The 22,196-nt window shown below is 38.2% G+C and overlaps 1 protein-coding gene across 1 annotated transcript in view; it reads right to left on the bottom strand.

Annotated features, from left to right (window-relative positions):
• LOC126210192 (1,5-anhydro-D-fructose reductase-like) overlaps positions 1-22,196 on the bottom strand; it is a 68,451-nt gene that overhangs the window by 26,025 nt on the left and 20,230 nt on the right. Inside the window, exons 2-4 of the mRNA XM_049939369.1 lie at positions 17,096-17,263; positions 12,178-12,366; positions 2,655-2,914 (exon numbers count right to left, since the gene is read on the bottom strand). Of these exons, the coding sequence (XP_049795326.1) occupies positions 2,655-2,914; positions 12,178-12,366; positions 17,096-17,263 (617 nt within the window). The remainder of the gene's footprint in view (positions 1-2,654; positions 2,915-12,177; positions 12,367-17,095; positions 17,264-22,196) is intronic.

Genomic DNA, 22,196 nt, shown 5'->3' with positions numbered 1-22,196 from the left:
GTTGATTGATGAAAGGAGGAAGTACAAACATGTTCCGGGAAAATCAGGAATACAGAAATACAAGTCACAGAGGAATGAAATAAATAGGAAGTGCAGGGAAGCTAAGACAAAACGGCTGCAGGAAAAATGTGAAGACATCGAAAAAGATATGATTGTCAGAAGGACAGACTCAGCATACAGGAAAGTCAAAACAACCTTTGGTGATATTAAAAGCAACGGTGGTAACATTAAGAGTGCAACGGGAATTCCAATGTTAAATGCAGAGGAGAGAGCAGATAGGTGGAAAGAATACATTGAAAGCCTCTATGAGGGTGAAGATTTGTCTGATGTGATAGAAGAAGAAACAGGAGTCGATTTAGAAGAGATAGAGGATCCAGTATTAGAATCGGAATTTAAAAGACCTTTGGAGGACTTATGGTCAAATAAGGCAGAAGGGATAGATAACATTCCACCAGAATTTCTAAAATCGTTGGGGGAAGTGGCAACAAAACGACTATTCACGTAGGTGTGTAGAATATATGAGCCTGGCGATATACCATATGACTTTCGGAAAAGCATCATCCACACATTTCCGAAGACGGCAAGAGCTGACAAGTGCGAGAATTATCGCACAATCAGCTTAACAACTCATGCATCGAAGCTGCTTACAAGAATAATATACAGAAGAATGGAAAAGAAAATTGAGAATGCGCTAGGTGATGATCAGTTTGGCTTTAGGAAAAGTAAAGGGATGAGAGAGGCAATTCTGACGTTGATGCTGAAAAAAGTAGGGGTAAGCTATAGGGAGAGACGGGTCATATACAATATGTACAACAACCAAGAGGGAATAATAAGAATGGACGATCAAGAACGAAGTGCTCGTATTAAGAAGGGTGTAAGACAAGGCTGTAGCCTTTTGCCACTACTCTTCAATCTGTACATCGAGGAAGCAATTATGGAAATAAAAGAAAGGTTCAGGAGTGGAATGAAAATACAAGGTGAAAGGATATCAATGATACAATTCGCTGATGACATTGCTATCCTGAGTGAAAGTGAAGAAGAATTAAATGATCTGCTGAACGGAATGAACAGTCTAATGAGTACACAGTATGGTTGGAGAGTAAATCGGAGAAAGACGAAGGTAATGAGAAGTAGTAGAAATGAGAACAGCGAGAAACTTAACATCAGGATTGATGGTCATGAAGTCAATGAAGTTAAGGAATTCTGATACCTAGGCAGTAAAATAACCAATGACGGACGGAGCAAGGAGGACATCAAAAGCAGACTCGCTATGGCAAAAAAGGCATTTCTGGCCAAGAGAAGTCTACTAATATCAAATACTGGCCTTAATTTGAGGAAGAAATTTCTGAGGATGTACGTCTGGAGTACAGCATTGTATGGTAGTGAAACATGGACTGTGGGAAAACCGGAACAGAAGAGAATTGAAGCATTTGAGATGTGGTGCTATAGACAAATGTTGAAAATTAGGTGGACTGATAAGGTAAGGAATGAGGAGGTTCTACACAGAATCGGAGAGGAAAGGAATATGTGGAAAACACTGATAAGGAGAAGGGACAGGATGATAGGACATCTGCTAAGACATGAGGGAATGACTTCCATGGTAATAGAGGGAGCTGTAGAGGGCAAAAACTGTAGAGGAGGACAGATATTGGAATACGTCAAGCAAATAATTGAGGACGTAGGTTGCAAGTGCTACTCTGAGATGAATAGGTTAGCACAGGAAAGGAATTCATGGCGGGCCGCATCAAACCAGTCAGTAGACTGATGACCAAAAAACTTCAGCACATTACATGGCACAATTTACTGTACAACCATACACACTAAAGGAGGTTTTCCATGTGCTGTCCACAAATTACTTCATTCACAGAGTTTCTCTTTTCTGTATCACACACAAATTTGTGTTTTTCTTTTCAGTTTGATACATAAAAAGTTTGATCACATTTACCAATTTTGGCCACTTCCATGGCAAATTTCCTGAAATATACCAATTTACTAGTGAGTCTTCTCGACACTTAACATAGAACTTCTGCAGTAAAAAAGTGTCTAATGCTTAACACATCAAGATAAAATAAGTTGATAGTTTTTGTATGTCTGTCCCAGATCTTCCAATGGAAAGTGAAATAATTTGTAAATTATAGAGTTTAAAAAGTGACATTATTAAACTACAGGTACATAACAAAAATGTTATATTTTTATTATTTCTACTCAGTTTAATACACAGCACATTTGTATTTATGCTAGAAAGATACAATAGGTGAATTCCTTTCTCAGGAATTAGCTTAAATGGAAATTGTTTCTTCTTTTAATATTCAGTACTGGAATAAGATTAAGAAACTTATATGCGTTAGAGAAGATTGTCTACGTAAAAGTTATTTTAAAAAAGAAAACAACCCTTTTACACAATCACTAGACTTAGCTTAAAATCTTACCAAGAGCCCAAGGACAGGAACCTGATGCCTGAGGGACATGAGAGAGGACAGGAGAGCACCAAAATAATTTGTCACTTGGATGGGAAAATGTTCTCCAGATGGTTCTTTTTCTGCTCTTCTTACGTACCCACAAATGACCACGGGCTTGTCAAAAACTGTTACGGCACTATGAAGTGCTCGTGTGATACTGTTGTACAAACTGTAAGAAAATGAAGTGTTACATACTTGCTAGCATCCACAGTGTTCGCCGTGAGACCAGGAGGCCGCGCGCCTGGCGACCCCAGCGGGATGTAGGCACAGACGGTGACGTCAAGGGCCCGGCAAAAGGCGCGCAGCTGGCTCTGCTGGAAGTAGACGTGAAGCTCTACCTGCAGGTTGGCGGGTTTGATGCGTGCCGACTGCCAGATGCGCTTCACCTGCCTCGAGTTGAAGTTGGACAGCCCGATAGACCGAGTGCGGCCCGCGTCCACCTGTGCCTCCATCGCCTGAGAACAATAAAGTGACAGTGAATGTAAAGAAAATAAATGGGGAATTTCAGTTTTGAGAGTGAAAATGACCCAGTAAATTAAATGTAGATGGCACCTCTGCAGACAGTGTAACAAATGCAAATTTATGGGAATGAATATTGATTCTCAGCTGAATTGGTGTGGACACACAGACTTATTTGCAAACAGAATGTCAGCCACATGTTATGCCCACAGAGTCCTGTCATCAGTGTGTAAAAGCCAGTTTCTTTTATTTACATACTAATTATACATACACTCAGCTCTTAGCTATGGATTTCTTTACTGGGGGACAAATGCACAAAACATGAACACAGTTTTCAAACAACTGGTACATAAAAGAACAACAAGAATATTAACCAAAATTATTAGTTGAGCTCATCATAAAGATCTGTTCAAAACATTGATGATTTTAGCTATACCATGTGCGACATTTATTAATCATTTGTACACATCTACATAAATCCTTATAAATAGTGTACAAACAACTCTGCCCGTGACCGTGGAAAAATATCTACATGAACTAATATTTCCCAAGAGAGAAGAAAATAAAATTTGAAACAACATTTTCTACCAAGGAATAGAACTGTACAATAAATTGCCCTAGGAGATTCAAGAGATTAGTGAAACTTATTAACAGGCAGTTAAAAGTACCTTTTAAGGAATACATCCTATACAGTGGACATTTACTTGGCTAACACAGTGTAGGGGTTTGGCAAAATATTAATGGAAGTATGTAATAATAGTGACAATAAAATGTCTGTCATGTCTCATAACATCTTGACACTATGTTTCTTCCTTCTTTTCTCTTTTTCTCCTGGAAACCCTTTTCTCCCAAAGTTATGCAGTGTACAATACTAACACCTTACCCTCTTTCTGAACTCAGCATTTTACTCATTAAAGAGGGATGCTGACAGTTTTTCAGGCCAGTAAATGGGACTTTACAGTACATAAAATGCAAACCGAACACTGCCGTTACGGTCCTGATGTCAGATGATAGAGCATGCAGTCTCACACTGTGAAAAAAATCTGTCTTCAATGTGTGATGCATGTGCAATGACTGGAAGAGAGAAATGAATGAATAGTGCAGCACTAGCCTTTTACATTATTACATAATTTCTTTACAAATGTTCACAGAGGTGACAAATGACACTGGGTAGTGATACGCACATACACTGGTGGTAGTATTATTGCATACACGAGGTATGAAAGAGCAGTGCATTGGCAGAGCTGTTACTAGTACTCAGGGCGGTTCATGAGAAGAACTTTCCGAGTTGATTTATGGACGCACAATGGGAATTAACAGACTTTAAACTAGAAGCATTGTTAGGGAATTCAATGTTCTGAGATCCCCAATGTCAAGAGTGTGCCAAGGATACCAACAATGGGGCATTACCTCTCACCACAGACAACACAGTGTCCGATGTCCTTCACTTAGCGACCAGGAGAAGTGACCTTTGTGTAAAGCTGCCAGTGCTAACAGACAAACAACACTGTGTGAAATAACCACAGAAATGTGGGATGTACAATGAATATATCCGTTAGGGCAGTGTGGTAAAATTTGGCGTTAATGGGCTATGGCAGTAGACGAATGATGCAAGTGCACGACATCGCCTGCAGTGCCTCTCCTGTGCTCGTGACCATATCGATTGGACCCTAGATGACTGGAAAATTGTGGCCTGGTCAGATGAATCCCAGTTTCAGTTGGTAAGAGCTGATGATAGGGTTCAAGTGTGGTGCAGACCCAATGAAACCAGGGACCCAGCTTGCCAACAAGGCATTGTGCAAGATGGTGGTGGCTCCATGATGTTGGTAGCTGTGCTTACATGGAATGGACTGGGTCCTCTGGTTCAGCTAAACTGACATTGACTGGACATGATTATGTTTGGCTACTTGGAGACCTTCCAGTTCTCAGGTTTTCAAATATCATCTGGTGCAGTCCTCATCAACCAGTCTTTCCTTCTCATCCCATCCAGTATGTCTCCCCTGACCCAGGGTTCTGGATGGCTTTTCCAAACTGTACTCCTTTTCCTAAACCTCTCTAGTCTTATTCCTTCAGTCCTCCTCCTTCCCCTTCAACTCTTATGCTGGAAGAAGGAGCCACTGGCTCCTAAATCGTGCAAAAGTCAATCCTTTTTGTGCATGCCTGCATATGTGTGTGTGTGTGTGTGTGTGTGTGTGTGTGTGTGTGTGTGTGTGTGTGTGTGTGCTCTGCTGCTGGTGCTTGGTGAGTAGATTTTTTATTTTTTTATCTATCCATTTACATTATATTGTCAAATATGGATTATTTTCATTGTTTTAATGTTAAGATAAGATGAATATACTGAATTATGATTACAGAAATTTACTTATATGATGAAATATGATTATTGTCTAGGGGTTTTTGATATGTTCTGGTCATATTTTAAAAACTAAAGTATGAAACACAAACTTGCAGCACCTGTAACTTACGTTATCCAAAATTTTTGAGGTCATTTTCACATAAATTAATACAACATTTTGTTTCAACTTGAGTAACTATATGCACATTTTCTCAACAAATTCACTAGAAACACGCTCATAACTTTATCTAATTGCGGCCAAGTAACAACAGCTGTTGTAACTAATTTTCTTGGCCTTGCACCACTATATCAAAACAAAAAAATTCATTATATTAAAAATGTTATTAGAATTCATACTCTTCAGAGATATAATGGGAAATTATATGTTCACAAAAAATTGACTTGGGCAGTAGGTTTTACAATAAAGAAGTAAACAGTTGACATTATTTGTTTCCTAATACAACTTCTCTTCTATACAAAATTTCATAAAGAATTAAATAATAACAATTTTTTTGAATTAGACAAATTTCTATTAAATTATGCAATTATTTTATTACTAACATTTCTGCATGTTTCAACTCTAAAATTAAATGTTTTGCTACAACTTATTACTTTTTAAATTATGTTATACATTACTAACTATAAGTAAGTTTACCATTTCAATAGTCAGTCTTGATATTTTACACTGTAACTTCTAAACAATAATTTCAAACAAAAACTGTATTACAATATTGAACTACTATTCTTTTGAATTTGACAATTTTATTTTAGCAAAATGCAGATGCATAAATATATTATTTCAATTCATTCAAATCTATACCTGAATAAACTGAGATAATGGATTCAGATATACATCTAATTAACTATGAAGAAAGTGATGGGGTAGAATGGAGACAGATAACAGAAAAATTTAAAAAGACAATAAATTAATCCAAAAGACAAACTTTCAACAATCTCACTGAAAACAGAAAAACTACAGAATGTCAGTGGCAATGTTCGTAAATTCATTGGAAAACTTGAGAAGCTCTGTATTACAAACAGATTATATACAGATCAAAATAAAGCAAAAGCAAATTATATTCTCAATTTAAAGATGTACCTAAATAGTTCAAAAAGAAAGAGAAAATCATGAAGCTTCTATACAGGAAAGCACATTGAGATATATCTAATAAATAATTAAGTGATGATTTTACTTTAGAGAACAGCTTGCACAAGTGGTTTCAAGTTTAAAAGATAGGAAGAAAGGTGGGTCAGACAACATCATGCCTGAGTTCTCAGAACATCTTGGTCCAGTTGCAGTGGAAACATTATTGAAATTAATTAACCAAACATGGAAATCACATATACCTGCCTTATTGAAAGAGAGTATCATTATACTAAATTAAAATCAGGGAAACCAGCAGATAATTTGGACAATTAAAGGCCCATATTTCCCTGTCTCATGATGACTGGGTGTTGTGTGCTGTCCTTAGGTGAGTTAGGTTTAAGTAGTTCTAAGTTCTAGGGGACTGATGACCATAGATGTTAAGTCCCATAGTGCGCAGAGCCATTTGAACAGGCCCATATCTTTAACAATCAAAATAGCAGGAAACTATGGACAAGATTGTAAATTCTTGATTGAAGCGGAGAACTTCTTTCTATGAACTAACAAAGATTTAGAAAATTCCATTCAACCACTGATCAAATTTTAAACTTCTCATGAGAAATAAAAGATGCCTTGATTAACAAGAAATCTTCCCTGGTATTACTTGTTGATTTTAATGGAACCAATGTTAATACATGGAGGGCAACATTTTTAGAGAAACTGAAAGATGTAAACATTTGTGGGAAAATATTGCACTGGATATGTGACATCACACAAGGAATGTTATACCAAACTAAGATAAACAATGCATTAACTAAATATGTATAACAAATCCAAGAAGGGAGTTCCTCAAAGTGCAGTGACCAGTGAAAATTATTCAATACTTTCATCAATGATCTCTCCTGATACATATTTACAACAGAAGAAGTTAAAATTACATTTATGCAGAAGACCTTTTTATTTGTATTTCATAACCAAATGACAAAAGGAAACAATTATCAAACAAAATGGACCTGAAAATGTATTCACAGCTGCGAATATAGGTGACACCCAACTGTAGAATGGAATGATGACATAAAAAATTTGTGCCAGACTGGGACACAAACATAGATTTCCTGCTTGTTGCTAGTGGTCACCTTAACTATTTCAGGTGGTATCAGCAGATAAAACTGCAATGAAATATCATAAAATGAACCAAGTAACAAATTGCACCAAGGATTGGTCACATGAAAACCTTATGGAAATAAATATGTACTTGGAAAACCTCCTAGAAAATACTTTCTTTGTGTCACTCTCACCCAAAATTAACTCTAAAAATTGAAGGGCAGTATATACAGCAGAACAAACACTTAAATGGTTCAAATGGCTCTGAGCACTATGGAACTTAACATCTTAGGTCATCAGTCCCCTAGAACTTAGAACTACTTAAACGTAACTAAACTAAGGACATCACACACATCCATGCCCGAGGCAGGATTTGAAACTGTGACCATAGCAGTCCCGCGGTTCCGGACTGAACACCCTAAATACTTGGCATGTGTAGGGATCAAAAATTAAACTGGCAGCCCCACATAAATAAAACTGTTGAGAAAGCAAAAAAGCTGAGTCAGTGTACTGCAGACATTAGCCAGTAGTAAATGGGGATGTTCAAGAACACTGCTCAACAACACTTACACAACCTCCATAAGACCAATTCTAACACACAGTAGTGAAGCAATTGTTATGGCTACCACCAGAAATATCAGCATGTTAGAGATAGCCCAGAATCAAGCATGAAGAATTATAACTTGTGGAGAAAAATCATTACCTTTAGTATTCAAGAGAATTATAACTGGATTAGAACCTATTGAAAAAATATTCAAATGTTAAACATGAAAAACTGATTAATCTAGCTAATCATACTAAACCAAAAAAAAAATAATCAAATTTTGGAAACATAATATAATTGGATAGATAAATCTACTCACCAATGCCAGCAGCTGGAGTCAGTGGCTCCTTCTTCTGGCAGAAGGATGGAAGGGGAGGAAGAGAGGTGAGGGGTCAGTGGAAAAGACTGGTTAGGTTTAGGAAATGGGGAAAGTTACAGAAAAGTCACCCATAATGTGCCAGACAGGACAAGAAGGAAAGAAAGATGGTTGTGGATTGCACTGGATGAAATCTGAAAACATAAGAGCTTAAGGTGGAAGATAGGGTAAAATGCAAAATGAAGATTACTGACAAAAACATCAAACAAGAGTTAGTAAGAGTGGGAAGATAGGTGCATTATATGTGGTAAATATGTGAGAAGGGAAGGGAGGGAGGGGGATAGAAAGATCAAACAACATACAATTGTTGTTGTTGTGGTCTTCAGCCTGAAGACTTGTTTGAGGCAGCTCTCCATGTCCTGTGCAAGCCTCATTACCTAAGAGTGACAACTGCAACCTAAATCCTTCTGAATCTGCTTACTGTATTTATCTCTTGGCTGTCCTCTACACTTTTACCCTCACACTTACCTCCAGTACTAAATTAGTGATGTCTCTGAATGTGTCTTATCAATCAATCCCTTCTTTTGGTCAAGTTGTGACACAAATTTATTTTCTCCCCAATTCTGTTCAGTACCTCTTCATTAGTTACATGATCTACCCACCCAATCTTTGGCATTCTTCTGTAGCAGCACATTTCAACTATTCTTGTCTAAACTGCTTATAGTCCATGTTTCACTTCCTAACATGGCTACCATTCCAGACAAATACCTTCAGAAAAGACTTCCTAATACTTAAATCTATATTGGATGTTAACAAATTCCTCTTCTGAAACATGTTTCTTGTCGTTGCCAGCCCATATTTTATATCCTCCCGGCTTCAGCCATCATCTTATTTTATTGCCCAAATAGAAAAGATCACCTACTACTTTCAGTTGTCTCATTTCCTAACCTAACTGCCTCAACATCACCTGATTTAATTCAGCTCTGTTCCATTACCCTTGTTTTGCTTTTGTGATGTTCATCCTATATCCTTCTTTCAAGACAATACACTCTGTTCAATTGCTCTTCCAAGTCCTTTGCTCTCTATGACGGAAATACAATATCATCAGTAAACCTCAAAAGTTTTTATTTCTTCTTCCTAGACTTTAACTCCTACTCCAAAGTTTCCTTTGCTTTCGTTTGGTGCTTGCTTAGTGCACAGACAGAATAACATTGGGGTAGATAACAGTCCTGTCTCACTACCTTCTCAGTCACTGCTTCCTTTTATGTCCCTTGACTCTTCCATTCCCCAATTATAATTAAATTTTCATCTCACTTGTTGTTGTTGTTGTTGCTGCTGCTCCTGCTGCTGTGGTCTTCAGTCCAAAGACTGGTTTGATGTAGCTCCCCATGCTACTCTATCTTGTGCAAGCCTCTTCATTTCTGAATAACCACTGCAACCTATATCTTTCTGAATCTGCTTACAGTTGTCATCTCTTGGTCTCCCTCTATGATTTTTATAACCCACACATTCCTCCAATACCAAATTGGTGATTCCTAGATGTCTCAGAATGTATCCTATCAACTGATCCTTTCTTTTGGTCAAGTTTTGCCACAAAGTCCTTGTCTCCGAAATTCTATTCAGTACCTTCTCATTTGTTACATGACTGACCCATTTAACCTTCAGCACCCTTCTGTAGCACCACATTTCAAAAGCTTCTAGTCTCTTATTATCTAAAGTGTGTATCATCCAAGTTTCACTTCCATACATGGCTACGCTCCAGACAAACATCTTCAGAAAAGACCTCATAACACTTAAATCTCTTTTCTTTGCTGCCAAAACAGCAAAACTCATCTACTCCTCTGCAAGTCTCATTTTCTAATTTAATTCCCTTAGCATTTAATTCAGTGATATTCCATCATCCTTTTCATGCTTCTGTTGATGTTCATCTTATCCTCCTTTCAAGACACTGTGCATTTCACTCAACTACTTTTCCAAGTCCTTTGCTATCTCAGACAGAATTACAATGCATTGGCAAACCTCGAAGTTTTTATTTCTTCTCCCTGGACTTTACTTCCTACCCCAATTGTTTTTTTGTTTCCTGTGCTGCTTGTTCAATGAACATATTTAATAACATCAGAGATAGGCGAGAACCCTGTCTCATTCCCTGCATGACCACTGCTTCCCTTTCATGCCCCTCAACTCCTATAATTGCCACCTGGTTTTTGTACAAATTGTAAGTAGCCTTTCTGTCCCTCTATTTGACCACTGCTACCTTCAGAATTTCTAAGAGATTATTCCACTCAACATTGTCAAAAGCTTTCTCTCTAAGTCCACAAATGCTATAAATGTAGGTTTGCCTTCACTTAAGCTATCTTACAAGGTAAGTTGTAGGATCAGTATTGCTTTGTGTGTTCCTACATTTCTCCAAAATTCAAGCTGATCTTCCCCGGGAACTGCTTCTACCAGTTTTTCCATTCGGCTGTAAAGAATTAGTGCTAGTATTTTGCAACTGTGACTTATTAAACTGATTGTTTGGTAATTTTCACATCTGTCAGAAACTGCTTTCTTCTTGAAGTCTGAGGATATTTTGCCAGTCTCATACATCTTGTGCACCAGATAGCTTCCTCTCCCAAGGCTATCAGTAATTCAGACAGAACATCCCCTATTCCTGGGGCTTATTTTGACTTACATCTTTCAGTGCTCTGTCAAATTCTTCTCACAGTATCAAATCATCCATCTCGTCTTCATCTACGTCCACTTCCCTTTCTATAATATTGCTTTCAAGTTCATATCCTTTGTATAGATCCTCCACACACTCCTTCCACCATTCAACTTTCCCTTCTTTCTTTAGACTGGTTTACCATCTGAGCTCTTGATATTCATACAACTGCTTCTCTTTTTCCATAATGCCTCTTTAATTTTCCTGTAGGCAGTCTCTATTTTTCCCCTAGTGAAATTTGCTTCTAAATCCTTACATTTGTCCTCTGACCATTCCTGTTTAGGCATTTTGCACTTCCTGTCAGCCTCATTTATTAGACATTTCTATTGCCTTTCACCTGCACCATTTGCTGCATTTTTGAATTTTCTTCTTTCATCAGTTAAATTCAACATCTCTTGGATTGTCCATGGATTCCTACCTGTCCTTATCTTTTTATCTATTTGATCCTGTGCTACCTTCACTGTTTCATCTCTTCCATTCACATATGGAGTGCAACAACAACAACTGCTTAAACAACTCTGTGTGTGCTGTCACTAGTGTAATGTTGTCTTCATTATCACTATGGGTGCGATATGTAGGGGTTATTAATATACTGCTAGATTGCTCACTTAAAATTGGTTCTAGAAACACTCTAACTAGGCTTTCACTGGATAGTTTGCATCTATCTTCAATTATCTGCCACTTCAGTGCTTTTAGCATCTCTGTGACACAATGGAAGTTATATGGTAACATAATACTCCACATAATGTATTGAGAAGTGTACTAAAAGTGTGTATTGCAGACTCTGCAAGACTAAACCTAACGCTGTTACATTACTATACGACAGGGAGTGTGCAAATCATGAGCAGCTGCAGTAGCCACAAAAACAGGACACCATGTCTGTTATTCTTTAGGATTCCTAAGAACCCTAAGCAGTATGAAACATCACAGTACAGGACTGTTTAAGTACGATTCTCTTTTAACCTACAGATATTTTAAGCAACTCTCAAGCAATGTGTGATGTCTATTTCAGGAGCTAAATTTCCACCCATAAGACTGTTCAACATCCATAGTTTTGCAATTATATGAGTGAGTATTTTAAAACCACATCATTGTAATCAAAATAAATCAAATCTTCCTGTAAATCATCTTTCTACAGATTATCTACGAAAAAGTTGGACACCTTATATACAAACCTTCCACAGGCTGACATGGTCTGTGTTCATATCTGGCACCATTTTTTTCCCATTATCCTTTGGATCCACGTCATAGAAACCGACCGGGTTATGTACGAGGTACAAATCGACATAGTCTAGCTGCAGGTCATGTAGTGACTGCTTGAGGTGCTTCTCCACACATTCTGCACGATTTCCTGTCAATGGCAGCTGAAACAGAGGAAAATTCTTTTTTAAGTAATACTGGAAAACAAAGCTAGTTTCAATGGTTGACAAAGTAGGCAGGCTCATGAAGACAACTTATTTTGCTTGTATGTATACCATTTGAAATTATTTTCCCATCAGATGCTCACAAAAATCTTCACTGCACAGATAAGAGAGATCAGAATAAGTTGAAAAGTAAGTCCCAGGACTTCCCATTCCAAATTGTTCAAGCAGCTGGGAATACTTGTCACCAGTTCTTTAGTACATATTTTCCTTTTATATTTTTTATGAAGAAACCTGCTCTTCATGAAAGCAACTGAGCAGTCCATTGCATGACACCACACTAAAGGAGGTGTCTGGCTGCCCTTTCCTGTGGCTATGAGAGCAACATGCAACATTTAGATTAGATGTACTTTTTATTCTGTAGATCCACAGTGAGAAAACCCTCATCTAGGATAGGTTGTTAAACAAAGTGCGAAAGTGGTAGAAAAGTCTTACACATTTGTTGTTTAAGAGAAAACAGCAAATCCCTCACAAATATCTTAATGTACAACACAGAGAGGCATGTGTAATAAGGATAATATGTGGTGTTCATTCCAGAAGCTCTTTAAATAGTTTGGTACACTGACAACAGTCACACAGTACATTTACTGCTGTATGAAGTCTGCTGTCAGCAAGCAATCAGTCTGTAAACAAGTGTAACATTCACAAACATAATATTAGAAGGTGAAATGAATTACTGTACACTAGCCCTCACTGTATCATCAGTGTGACACCAAGAGCAATGAGGTGTATTCAAGCCATAAAAATCTGTGTTGAAAGAATTTAATGGGTAATAAAATTAACTTCAAACACAAACTGAAATTATACCTGCTTGGCAACTCCTATTTTACAGAAGAATTTCTCTACATGTAGCTGTGTGATGTGATTGTGGCTTTATCTTTTTTAAGGAGAGAGGGATTGATAGTTACTACACAAGATAAACAAATGATATACATGCTCTGAAAAGAAACACCAAAAAATATGTACTGCACTATTTTACCCCCTCTACACACCCAAGTTTCATCAAGATCGTTCACTGCCACTTGGGAATGTTCTCCCGTTAATTGCTCTTGGTACCTGTCTGTCACAAGGGAGCCTATTTTACAAGGAGGTTGGTCTTCTATGGAATAAAAAATGATTTTTCATAATATTTTTGGGCCATATAATGCTATCCATTACTTTATCTCTTAGCTAAGAGTCAACATTGCTTTGAAACTATTATTAAGCCCCTTAGTTTCAGGCTTCTCAGCAGTGAAGTTGTTATGCTTAGGAAAGATCTTTTGCCAGAAACTAATGACATCTTCTGGAGTTGTCCCACTTCTAACTCTGCTCTGATAAAACAAAGCCTTTCTTTTCACCACATATCACTCCTTGTCTTCTCTTGTACCAATTATTGTTTTAGTTATGCTTTTAGATTTGGCATTTCCAGATGCAACTGAATTTTGTGATTGTGAGCATGCACTCTGACACTTTGTAGTGTACTTTTGTACAAATGTTCTTCAGCCACAGTCTCAACACTGACAAAGTGTACGTTTCTTATATTTTCCTGCACACTTCTTGAAAATGTGCCTCTGTATTTCCAAGTAATAAGCAAAAGGCCAAAGTTTACATTTCAGTTACAATGTGTTTAGTGCAGATGACGCACATTTCAACGAAGAGTGGGTCACCTTTCAACACCTAAACAACTACGGCTCTTTTTATTTTTAAACCAACTAAACAACATTTTATTGGTGTAAAAGACCTATAATATCCTATGGATACAAAGCAGAAAAATTACTTGTACACAGTTCCACTGCTTATACGAGGACCGTTTTCTTTTTTCAACCTCCGATTGCTTAGTATAGAAGCTACACAAGCGGCAGAAAGTGGACATGCACTGTAGGCTACTGCCATTGCTGACCTCAAGCCATCAGTCTGCATTGCACTACAGCCATGTAAACATGGCTGCCGTCATTGTTGCTCACGCCAAGTGTGAATCACAAAGTGTAATTTGGTTTCTGCAAGCAGGAGGGAATAGTGCAACAAAAATTCATCGGACAAGGAGCCGAGTGTACGATGATAACTTCATGACTGACAGTGTTGTGTGTGAATGGTGCTGAAAGCTTAAAGACGGCTGCAATGACGTGCACAATGAAGAGGTCCAAGGACACAAGTCTGTCATTACAGCCGACCTTGTTGAACAAGTTGACAGAATGGTTAGAGAAACTTGTATGTTCACAATAGCTGTTTTGTCTATGGAAATTTCAGAAGTTTCAAGATCCATCGTACACTCTATTGTTACTCGCTGGGTTCCAAAAATGATGACGGATGCCCACAAAAGTCACCGAATGGCGTCAGCTTTGAATTTCGTTGGCCTTTATCACGATGAAGGAGAGAACTTTTGAAATCAATAGTTACTGGAGATGAAACTTGGATCCAATACAACACACCGGAAACAAAATGGCAATCACAACAATGGACGCACCCAAATTCACCAAACAAACCAAAAAAATTCAAACTAACATTCAACAAAATAAAGGATTTGGCTACCACATTTTGGGACCAAAAAGGTGTGTTGCTCGTAGAGTTTATGCAGACTGGAACCACTATCAAGGCAGATGCTTATTGTGAAACTTTATGATGTTTGTGGAGAGCCATGCAAAACAAACGAAGAGGAATGCTGACTTCAGGAATTGTGTTGATCCATGACAACGCTCGTCCACACACTGCTAGCACAACCCAACGGGTCCTTGAACAATTTCAATGGGACATTTTCAGTCATGCACCGTACAGTCCTGACCTGGCACCCAATGACTTTAACCTTTTCCCTGAACTGAAGACGTGGATAGGAGGGCAGCACTTTCAAAACAACATCAATGCTCATTTGAAATCATTGGCGGCAACATTTTTTGAAGAGGATATTGCAAAGCTTGTCCACAGGTATGATAAATGTCTCAGTCTTTTCAGTGACTATGTTGAAAAGTAACCATAAGTGTACAAAACGTTTGGTAATAAAATAATTGTTTTCTATGAACTTGTCTTTTATTTATAGCCTATCGGAGGTTGAAAAGAAAAAAAGGCCCTCATCGTATTTTGTTGCTCTTTTCTATAAACTCCACAAATAAGAAAGAATTTGTTTGCCATCCTTAAATTGGCATAATTTCAAGTCCACATTTTCATAATGAGAGTTATCTTGTAAAAGAGCTTCACCATGTTCACTATCGGAAGATTTATCCAATATAAATTTTCATAAAGCCTTGCATTTAAAATTTTTTCTAATATTCCATTTTCTTTCCTCCAATCTATCAGTTTTTTCTAATGTTTTAAAAGTTTCCAGTTCAATTAAGTTATTTTAAGTTCAGTTAATATTGATAGTTTCACTTTTTTCATTCTTGCAGTTTCAGTTTCTGCTGCTGTGTTCAGAAATGCCAGACGTCCTCATCTTCAGGTCTCCGTAACTTATGCTTGTTTTCAGTTCATTGCTTTTTCTGATGTAAGCCTAGGACCACAGCTCAAAAATCTGGATAACTGTTTGTTTTTGCTGTGTTCATCTTTGAGCAGTTTATTTCAGCACACAATGAACCAGCTACAATGTCCATGTTGTTTATTCACACTGTGGTGAAATCATCTGAATATATAGCATGGTCATAACAGTCAACAAATTATGTGACATTAGCTTTACTAAAAGCTGTTGCTCTTGACAGACTAGTGTTTTCAGGTTTCTGTGCAGTGTCATGTTCTTTGATATGCTTGAACTTAGCTGTCATATCTTATTGGCAGGCAGTCCTTACATTATATTTTTTTTTACCTTTTAATGCTGTAATCATAAGGCTTACATTATTCATCTACAGTGAAAACTTCTTGAGTGATGATATTTTATTTATTTATTTATTTATATACTTGTTCCATAGATCTGTACATGTGAGCAACTCACTCAGATGTGGAACGTGTCAATGTACATAATAAAATACATAGAATAAAGACATTGTTATAGTATTAATAACAGTGCACAAAAGTCATACTTATTAGCTTAAAAACTAGTCAACATAAATGTGAAGATAGCAGTTTCATATTTAGGGCATTATTGCATCTATTTTAACCTTGAACAGTAATCAAAACTTCCCACTTTGGGTTTAAAAGTGACCCAAAAATGGAAATGAGAAAAACAGGAATTTTTACATTAGGGCATTATTACATTAGTTTAACAGTAAACAGTGTCAAAAAATTTAAAAACATCTTTCCAATCTGGGTTTTACTTATTTCTCTGAAAGAATTCCTCTAGTGAATAAAGTGAGGTCTCAAGTAAATAATTTTTCAAGCTACGTTTAAATACTGATGTACTACTCCTTATACTTTTGATGCTGTTGGGTAGGGAATTGAAAATTTTCGTTCCAGCGTACTTTACCCCTTTCTGAATAAGTGTCAAGTTCTTTAACTCACAGTGGAAATCCTCTTTTCTTCTGGTAATCTGATGTTGATGTCTGATTACTACCATACAGCTTAATATCAGCTACATTACAGTTTCTTAAGCTGTAAAATAAGGCAGAACAAAACATCCCACATATATATCTGCAGCACTTTTAAGAGACTTTTTATTTCTTCCACAGTCTCTGCATATATTTTCTTCACTCACTTCTAGTTTAATATGCTCCTTTTTGGAAGTTCACACTATGTTACCCGATAATATAAGATGAGCAATTTGAGAACGTCTTACCTTTGTGACAATAAAAAGATCTTCTCTCTTGATTTTTCCAGAATCAAGCCATTTCTTCAATGCCCTCCCAATTTGGGCTTCATTGTTATACCTCTGGGCTGTATCTATGTGTCTGTACCCAATCTCCAGTGCTGCATCTATCGCCTTCTCTACATCATCTCCCAGTGCCTGTAACATCAACGGTAGTGTGATAATTTGTGTGTAACAATTTACTTTTAAAGAAGTATGTTAATGATTATTTTCAGGTTATGTACATCGACATGCAACTGAATAAAAAATAATTTTATCATGCCGCTGACATTGTCATTCACACTGGCTTCATTCAGCTAGACACAGACACACATAATCTAAAAATTATCAACATAAATATTACATGCAACAGAGAGCTACAGGAAAATTGCCCCAGTGAATTTTTTGTAATGAATTTCTTACAGAATAACATTCTGTAATTGCAGATGGTATATCAGGATTTTTTTACCAGTTCTAAAGTACTTTTTAAAAAAATTTGTTGTGGTGTCACCTTTACATTAAAATTTAATAAGCCTGGTGAGGCACGAAAGCTAGCCGCCTACAAAATCCCACTGAAGGAAATGGAATATTGCTGAAGTGGCACGGTGAAAGGCTACGGTCTGCCGTAGTGTTGAGCTGAATTTCCTCACGGTGTGCCCCAGTGCTGCATTGGCTCAGTCATTTACGGTTCCTGTCACAGCAAAGCAGTGGAGTGCCACTACAAATACCCACGGTTCCAAACTAGCAGTACCTCATCTTCAACTACTGCTGAAACTGAGATGTACTCCGTGTCAGCTATCAGTTCCGTGTGGCCAAGTCAGCTTCTTCTACATTCACGTTTAGCCACTAGCTGTCGGTCTAAGAGCCACTACCGGCCCTGACGATCCTGCGTCTTGAGCTGGTGCCACCGGGAAGGGACAACCTCCAGGCAATTTCATTCATCTGTGGGCATCTCTGAGGGGTCCCAGGTTTGGGAACTGCACACAAGCACGGCATGCACGTGATTGGCCACCAGAGTGGCTATGCAACCACTGCCTGCCGCTGCTTCGCTGAGGCAACTCTCCCATCCAGTGTCCTCGTGCTGCTGCAGCTACAGCCGAGCACTGTGCCGTACACTCGGCTGGAGCTAGCAGCTGTTACCCGAGGGGTTTTGCACACAACTGAGCGAGTGCCATTCATCTCTGTATGAGCATCTTACTGAACAAAACTATTTTATTGCTATCGATCTCTTCCGGTTCCACGAGTGCCGGAGAGCTGATAACACACGACACATCCAGCTGCACACACCACCCTTTGATGAGCATCCTGGCATTGATGGTGTCTGAATTCCCCACACATTACTGTTTTATTTTAGTTTTCTACAGCTGCCAGATCCAATATTAATTCCTTCAAAGTCATTTCTTTCGTGAAAACTTTGTTTCCAAATGACACGAGAATCATTTAAACACATGAGCTATATCCTCATTGCTTAACAGACCAGCCATTTACTGGCAGAGCCTAAACTGAAGACAGATTAAATACTTTCATACTCTTTGACATTATTAATTAAAACACAGATTACAAAATTTACAGTGAATATGGTGGACTATAATGTTTTCACTGATCTACGAATCTTTTATTTTTATCTGGCACCTATTATATTTCGTTAGTTCTGACAGCATGTAAAAGATAAATTCTTATTTGTTGTACAGCTAGTAATAGTTCTGTTTTCTTTTCTCCACCTGCACTGTGAACTCCAGGATTTTTCCCTATTTGATAGTATCTTCACCATGAACTGACTCGTAAGCCCCAAATTGTATGAATGTTTTGCAAACGAGTATCCTAATGAGATACAAAGGCAGTGGTTAGAAAATCACATGTTTGTAGTCAAATTTCAAACCTAAGATGCATCTGATGATAAGAGTAAGTGCGTGAAACAGGTATTCAAAGTGGTTTCTATTCCTTGCTTGGATCAGAGGGTCTCTCTCTCTCTCTCTCTCTCTCTCTCTCTCTCTCTCTCTCACACACACACACACACACACACACACACACAAATGTTAAATATAATATATACGGAGCTTTGATACATTACCAGTTCTAGAATATCGCTCAACTGTGGGACCCATATCAAATAGGACTAACAGGGGATACCGTACATATACAGAGAAGGACAGTATGAATTGTCACAGATTGGCTTGATGTGTTGGAGAGTGTCACAGAGATACTGAAGGAACTGAACTGGAACTGTCCTGAAGATAAACTATTCCAAGAAATTCTATTAACAAAGTTTCAAGAACAGGCTTTAAATAAAGATTCTGGAAATATATTACAATTCCCTACGTATTGCTCACTTAGGGATCACTAGGATAAGGTTAGAGTACTTACTGCACATGAAGAGGTGTTCGGTCAATCATTCTTCCCCTGCTCCATATGTGAATGGAATGGGAAGAAACACTAATAACAGTTACAGTGGGATGTACCCTCTGCCATGCACCTCACAGTGGTTTGCAGGGTATAGATGTAGATGTAGCTGCAGATGTAGATTACATTCGTGGGTACACGTCCAGTCATATTAATGTGACCAGCACCTGTGTTCGATGTCAACGTTCAATAAACACTTGCAGATGGCACATGGCAGCACTAGCAATGGAGAGTATATGAAGAGAAATGGAGCAATTTATCTGATGTCCAAAAGGGCGTGATCATTGGGTTTTGGGCCAAGGGTGAAGCATATCCTAAACTGCTAAGTTTTTAAACTGTTCGTGTGCCACCATGGTTAAAGTATACCGCACATGGCAAACAGGTATTTTCCAAATCCAGCACGGTGCAACTGGGAACAACAGCTGCGGAGATGTGTACAGGTGAACAGACATGCAACTGTTGAGCAACTGACTGCCCAGATCATCAGCAAGTGATCAGTGAATGTTGCTGCATACGGGCCACTGCAGCAGCAGGCACCCGGCTCACAGAACCGTGCTGACTGCTGTTCGTTGGCAACAAAGGCTGGAATTTACACACCAATACCACAGCTCGACATCCACTCAGTGGCGACAATTGACATTTTCAGATGAATCACATTTTATGCTCCACCAGACACATAGCCGTCAGCATGTACGCCAAAAAACGTCTGAAAGAAACACCTTGCAACAATCATCAGAAAGCGTCAGGCCGGAGGAGGGAGCATTATCGTGTGAGGAAGATTTGTGGCATATCCTGGGTGATCTCAACTGGAAGGCACAACAGATGAACACAAGTATGCATCTACATTTGGGAACCGCGTCCACCCCTACATTCAGTTTCTTTTTCCTCAGCACACATCTACCAGCAGGACAATGCAACCTGTCATACAGCTCACAGTAGACCCGTGTTGTTTGAAGAATACCAGGATCAGTTTACTATTCTCCCCTGGATACCTAACTTTCTGGATTTAAGCCCAGTCAAGAATCTGTGGGACCACCTCAAATGGACTGTTTGAGCTGCGGACTCCAGCCAAGAAACCTACCATAGCTTTTCATGGCACTAGCATTGGCACAGCTCCACAGCCCCATTTGGACCTCCCAGAACCTCACAGACAGTCTTCCTACATGTCTCACAGCAGACTGAACTGCAAAAGGTGATTATTCATGCTTTTGACATGTAGCTGAACAGTGTATTTCAAGAATGTGGTCAAGTCCTTATTTATACTAACGAAAGAGAAACATGTACTAGAAATTACACCTGTCAATTGATTGATTGATTTATTCATTCTCATCAGTGTGCAAGTTATTGATGTACTGTCAAACAGAAACACTTGCAACAGGTGGCCAAACAGCCCCAGGTGGGGTCTCCTGCCCAACTGCACCATACTGGCATTTCATTTCACTGATTTATTGCATTCTGTAGATTTGAACAAGAGGAGGACCTTCAGGGGTGTTGATCAAGTTAAGGTATACATTAACCAAAGCCTAGCAAATTGTAGACACCCACTCTACATTTTTTTGCTTTAACAATAAACTATAATTTTTTTATTTAATTCAGTTCGTGATTATGTATCAAGATTTAACTGGAGAAATAAGTAAGAAAGCTACTGCTTTGGAAAAACAAATACTGCTACCTCAGTTTTATTACAAGTTGCTGCTTCTCTTTTATCAGTAGTTTAATATTTACTTCATAATCACTTTTTTCTTTCTTTCCAGTCATAATTATAGTACGTTACTGCTTGTCGTAAAGCTTTTGCAAATTGCTATGTTGCTTTCAATCCCACTTCTGACAATTACACTACTGATGACAAATTGTAGGGAACAGTAACTAATGTAAAATATCTAGTAGTACCTATCTGGAGTGGCCTTAAGTGGAATGATCACATAAAACAACTAGTATGAAAAGTAAATGCAGACTAAGATTCAGATAAAGAATCTTAAGGAAATGTAATTCATCCACCAATTCTCGAGTATAGCTATTATCGATCTGGAGCCCATACCCTATGGGATTGATGATAAAGACAGATACAGAAGATCCAGTAACGAGTGATACATTTCATCACAGGATTGCTCAGCTGATGAAAGAGCATTACAGAAATGCTCGACAATCTCAAGTGGTGGATATTAAGAGACAGGTGTTGTGTATCACAGAGAGGTTTATTACTGACATTTCTGGAAAGTATTTTCCATGATTACTCCCTCTCACCTACACCTCAAAAAAATGACCATGACAAGAAAATTTGAGGAATTAGAGCTAATACAGAGGCTTACCTACAATCATTTTTCCTCACTCACCATTTGTGAGTGGAACGAGCGAGGGAGATCAGATAGTGCTACCAGAAGTACCCTCCACCACACACTGTCAGTGGCTTGTGAAGTATTGATGGAGATGAATCTAGATATTCAGATAATTTGTAGAAATAGTTGCAAATGAGATATGTTATTAATTGCACTCTGAGTTGGTATGGATTCCCAATTTTGAGCTTTATGTTAGATGGGAGCTTACTGAGTATCTTACCAACAGAGAACACAAACCCATTCTGAACCCTGCACAAGGAGGCAAAGTCTACTAGAAAATTTCCCTCGTGTCTCGATTGTGTTTGTGTATATCGCGGTTCAGTTGGAACTGATTTTTATTATCAGAAACAAAACCC

Source organism: Schistocerca nitens, chromosome 10, assembly GCF_023898315.1.
Source record: "Schistocerca nitens isolate TAMUIC-IGC-003100 chromosome 10, iqSchNite1.1, whole genome shotgun sequence".
NCBI lineage: Eukaryota > Metazoa > Arthropoda > Insecta > Orthoptera > Acrididae > Schistocerca > Schistocerca nitens.
The sequence above is the reverse complement of the archived record's forward strand: the minus strand, read 5'-3'. Positions and strand labels throughout refer to the sequence as shown.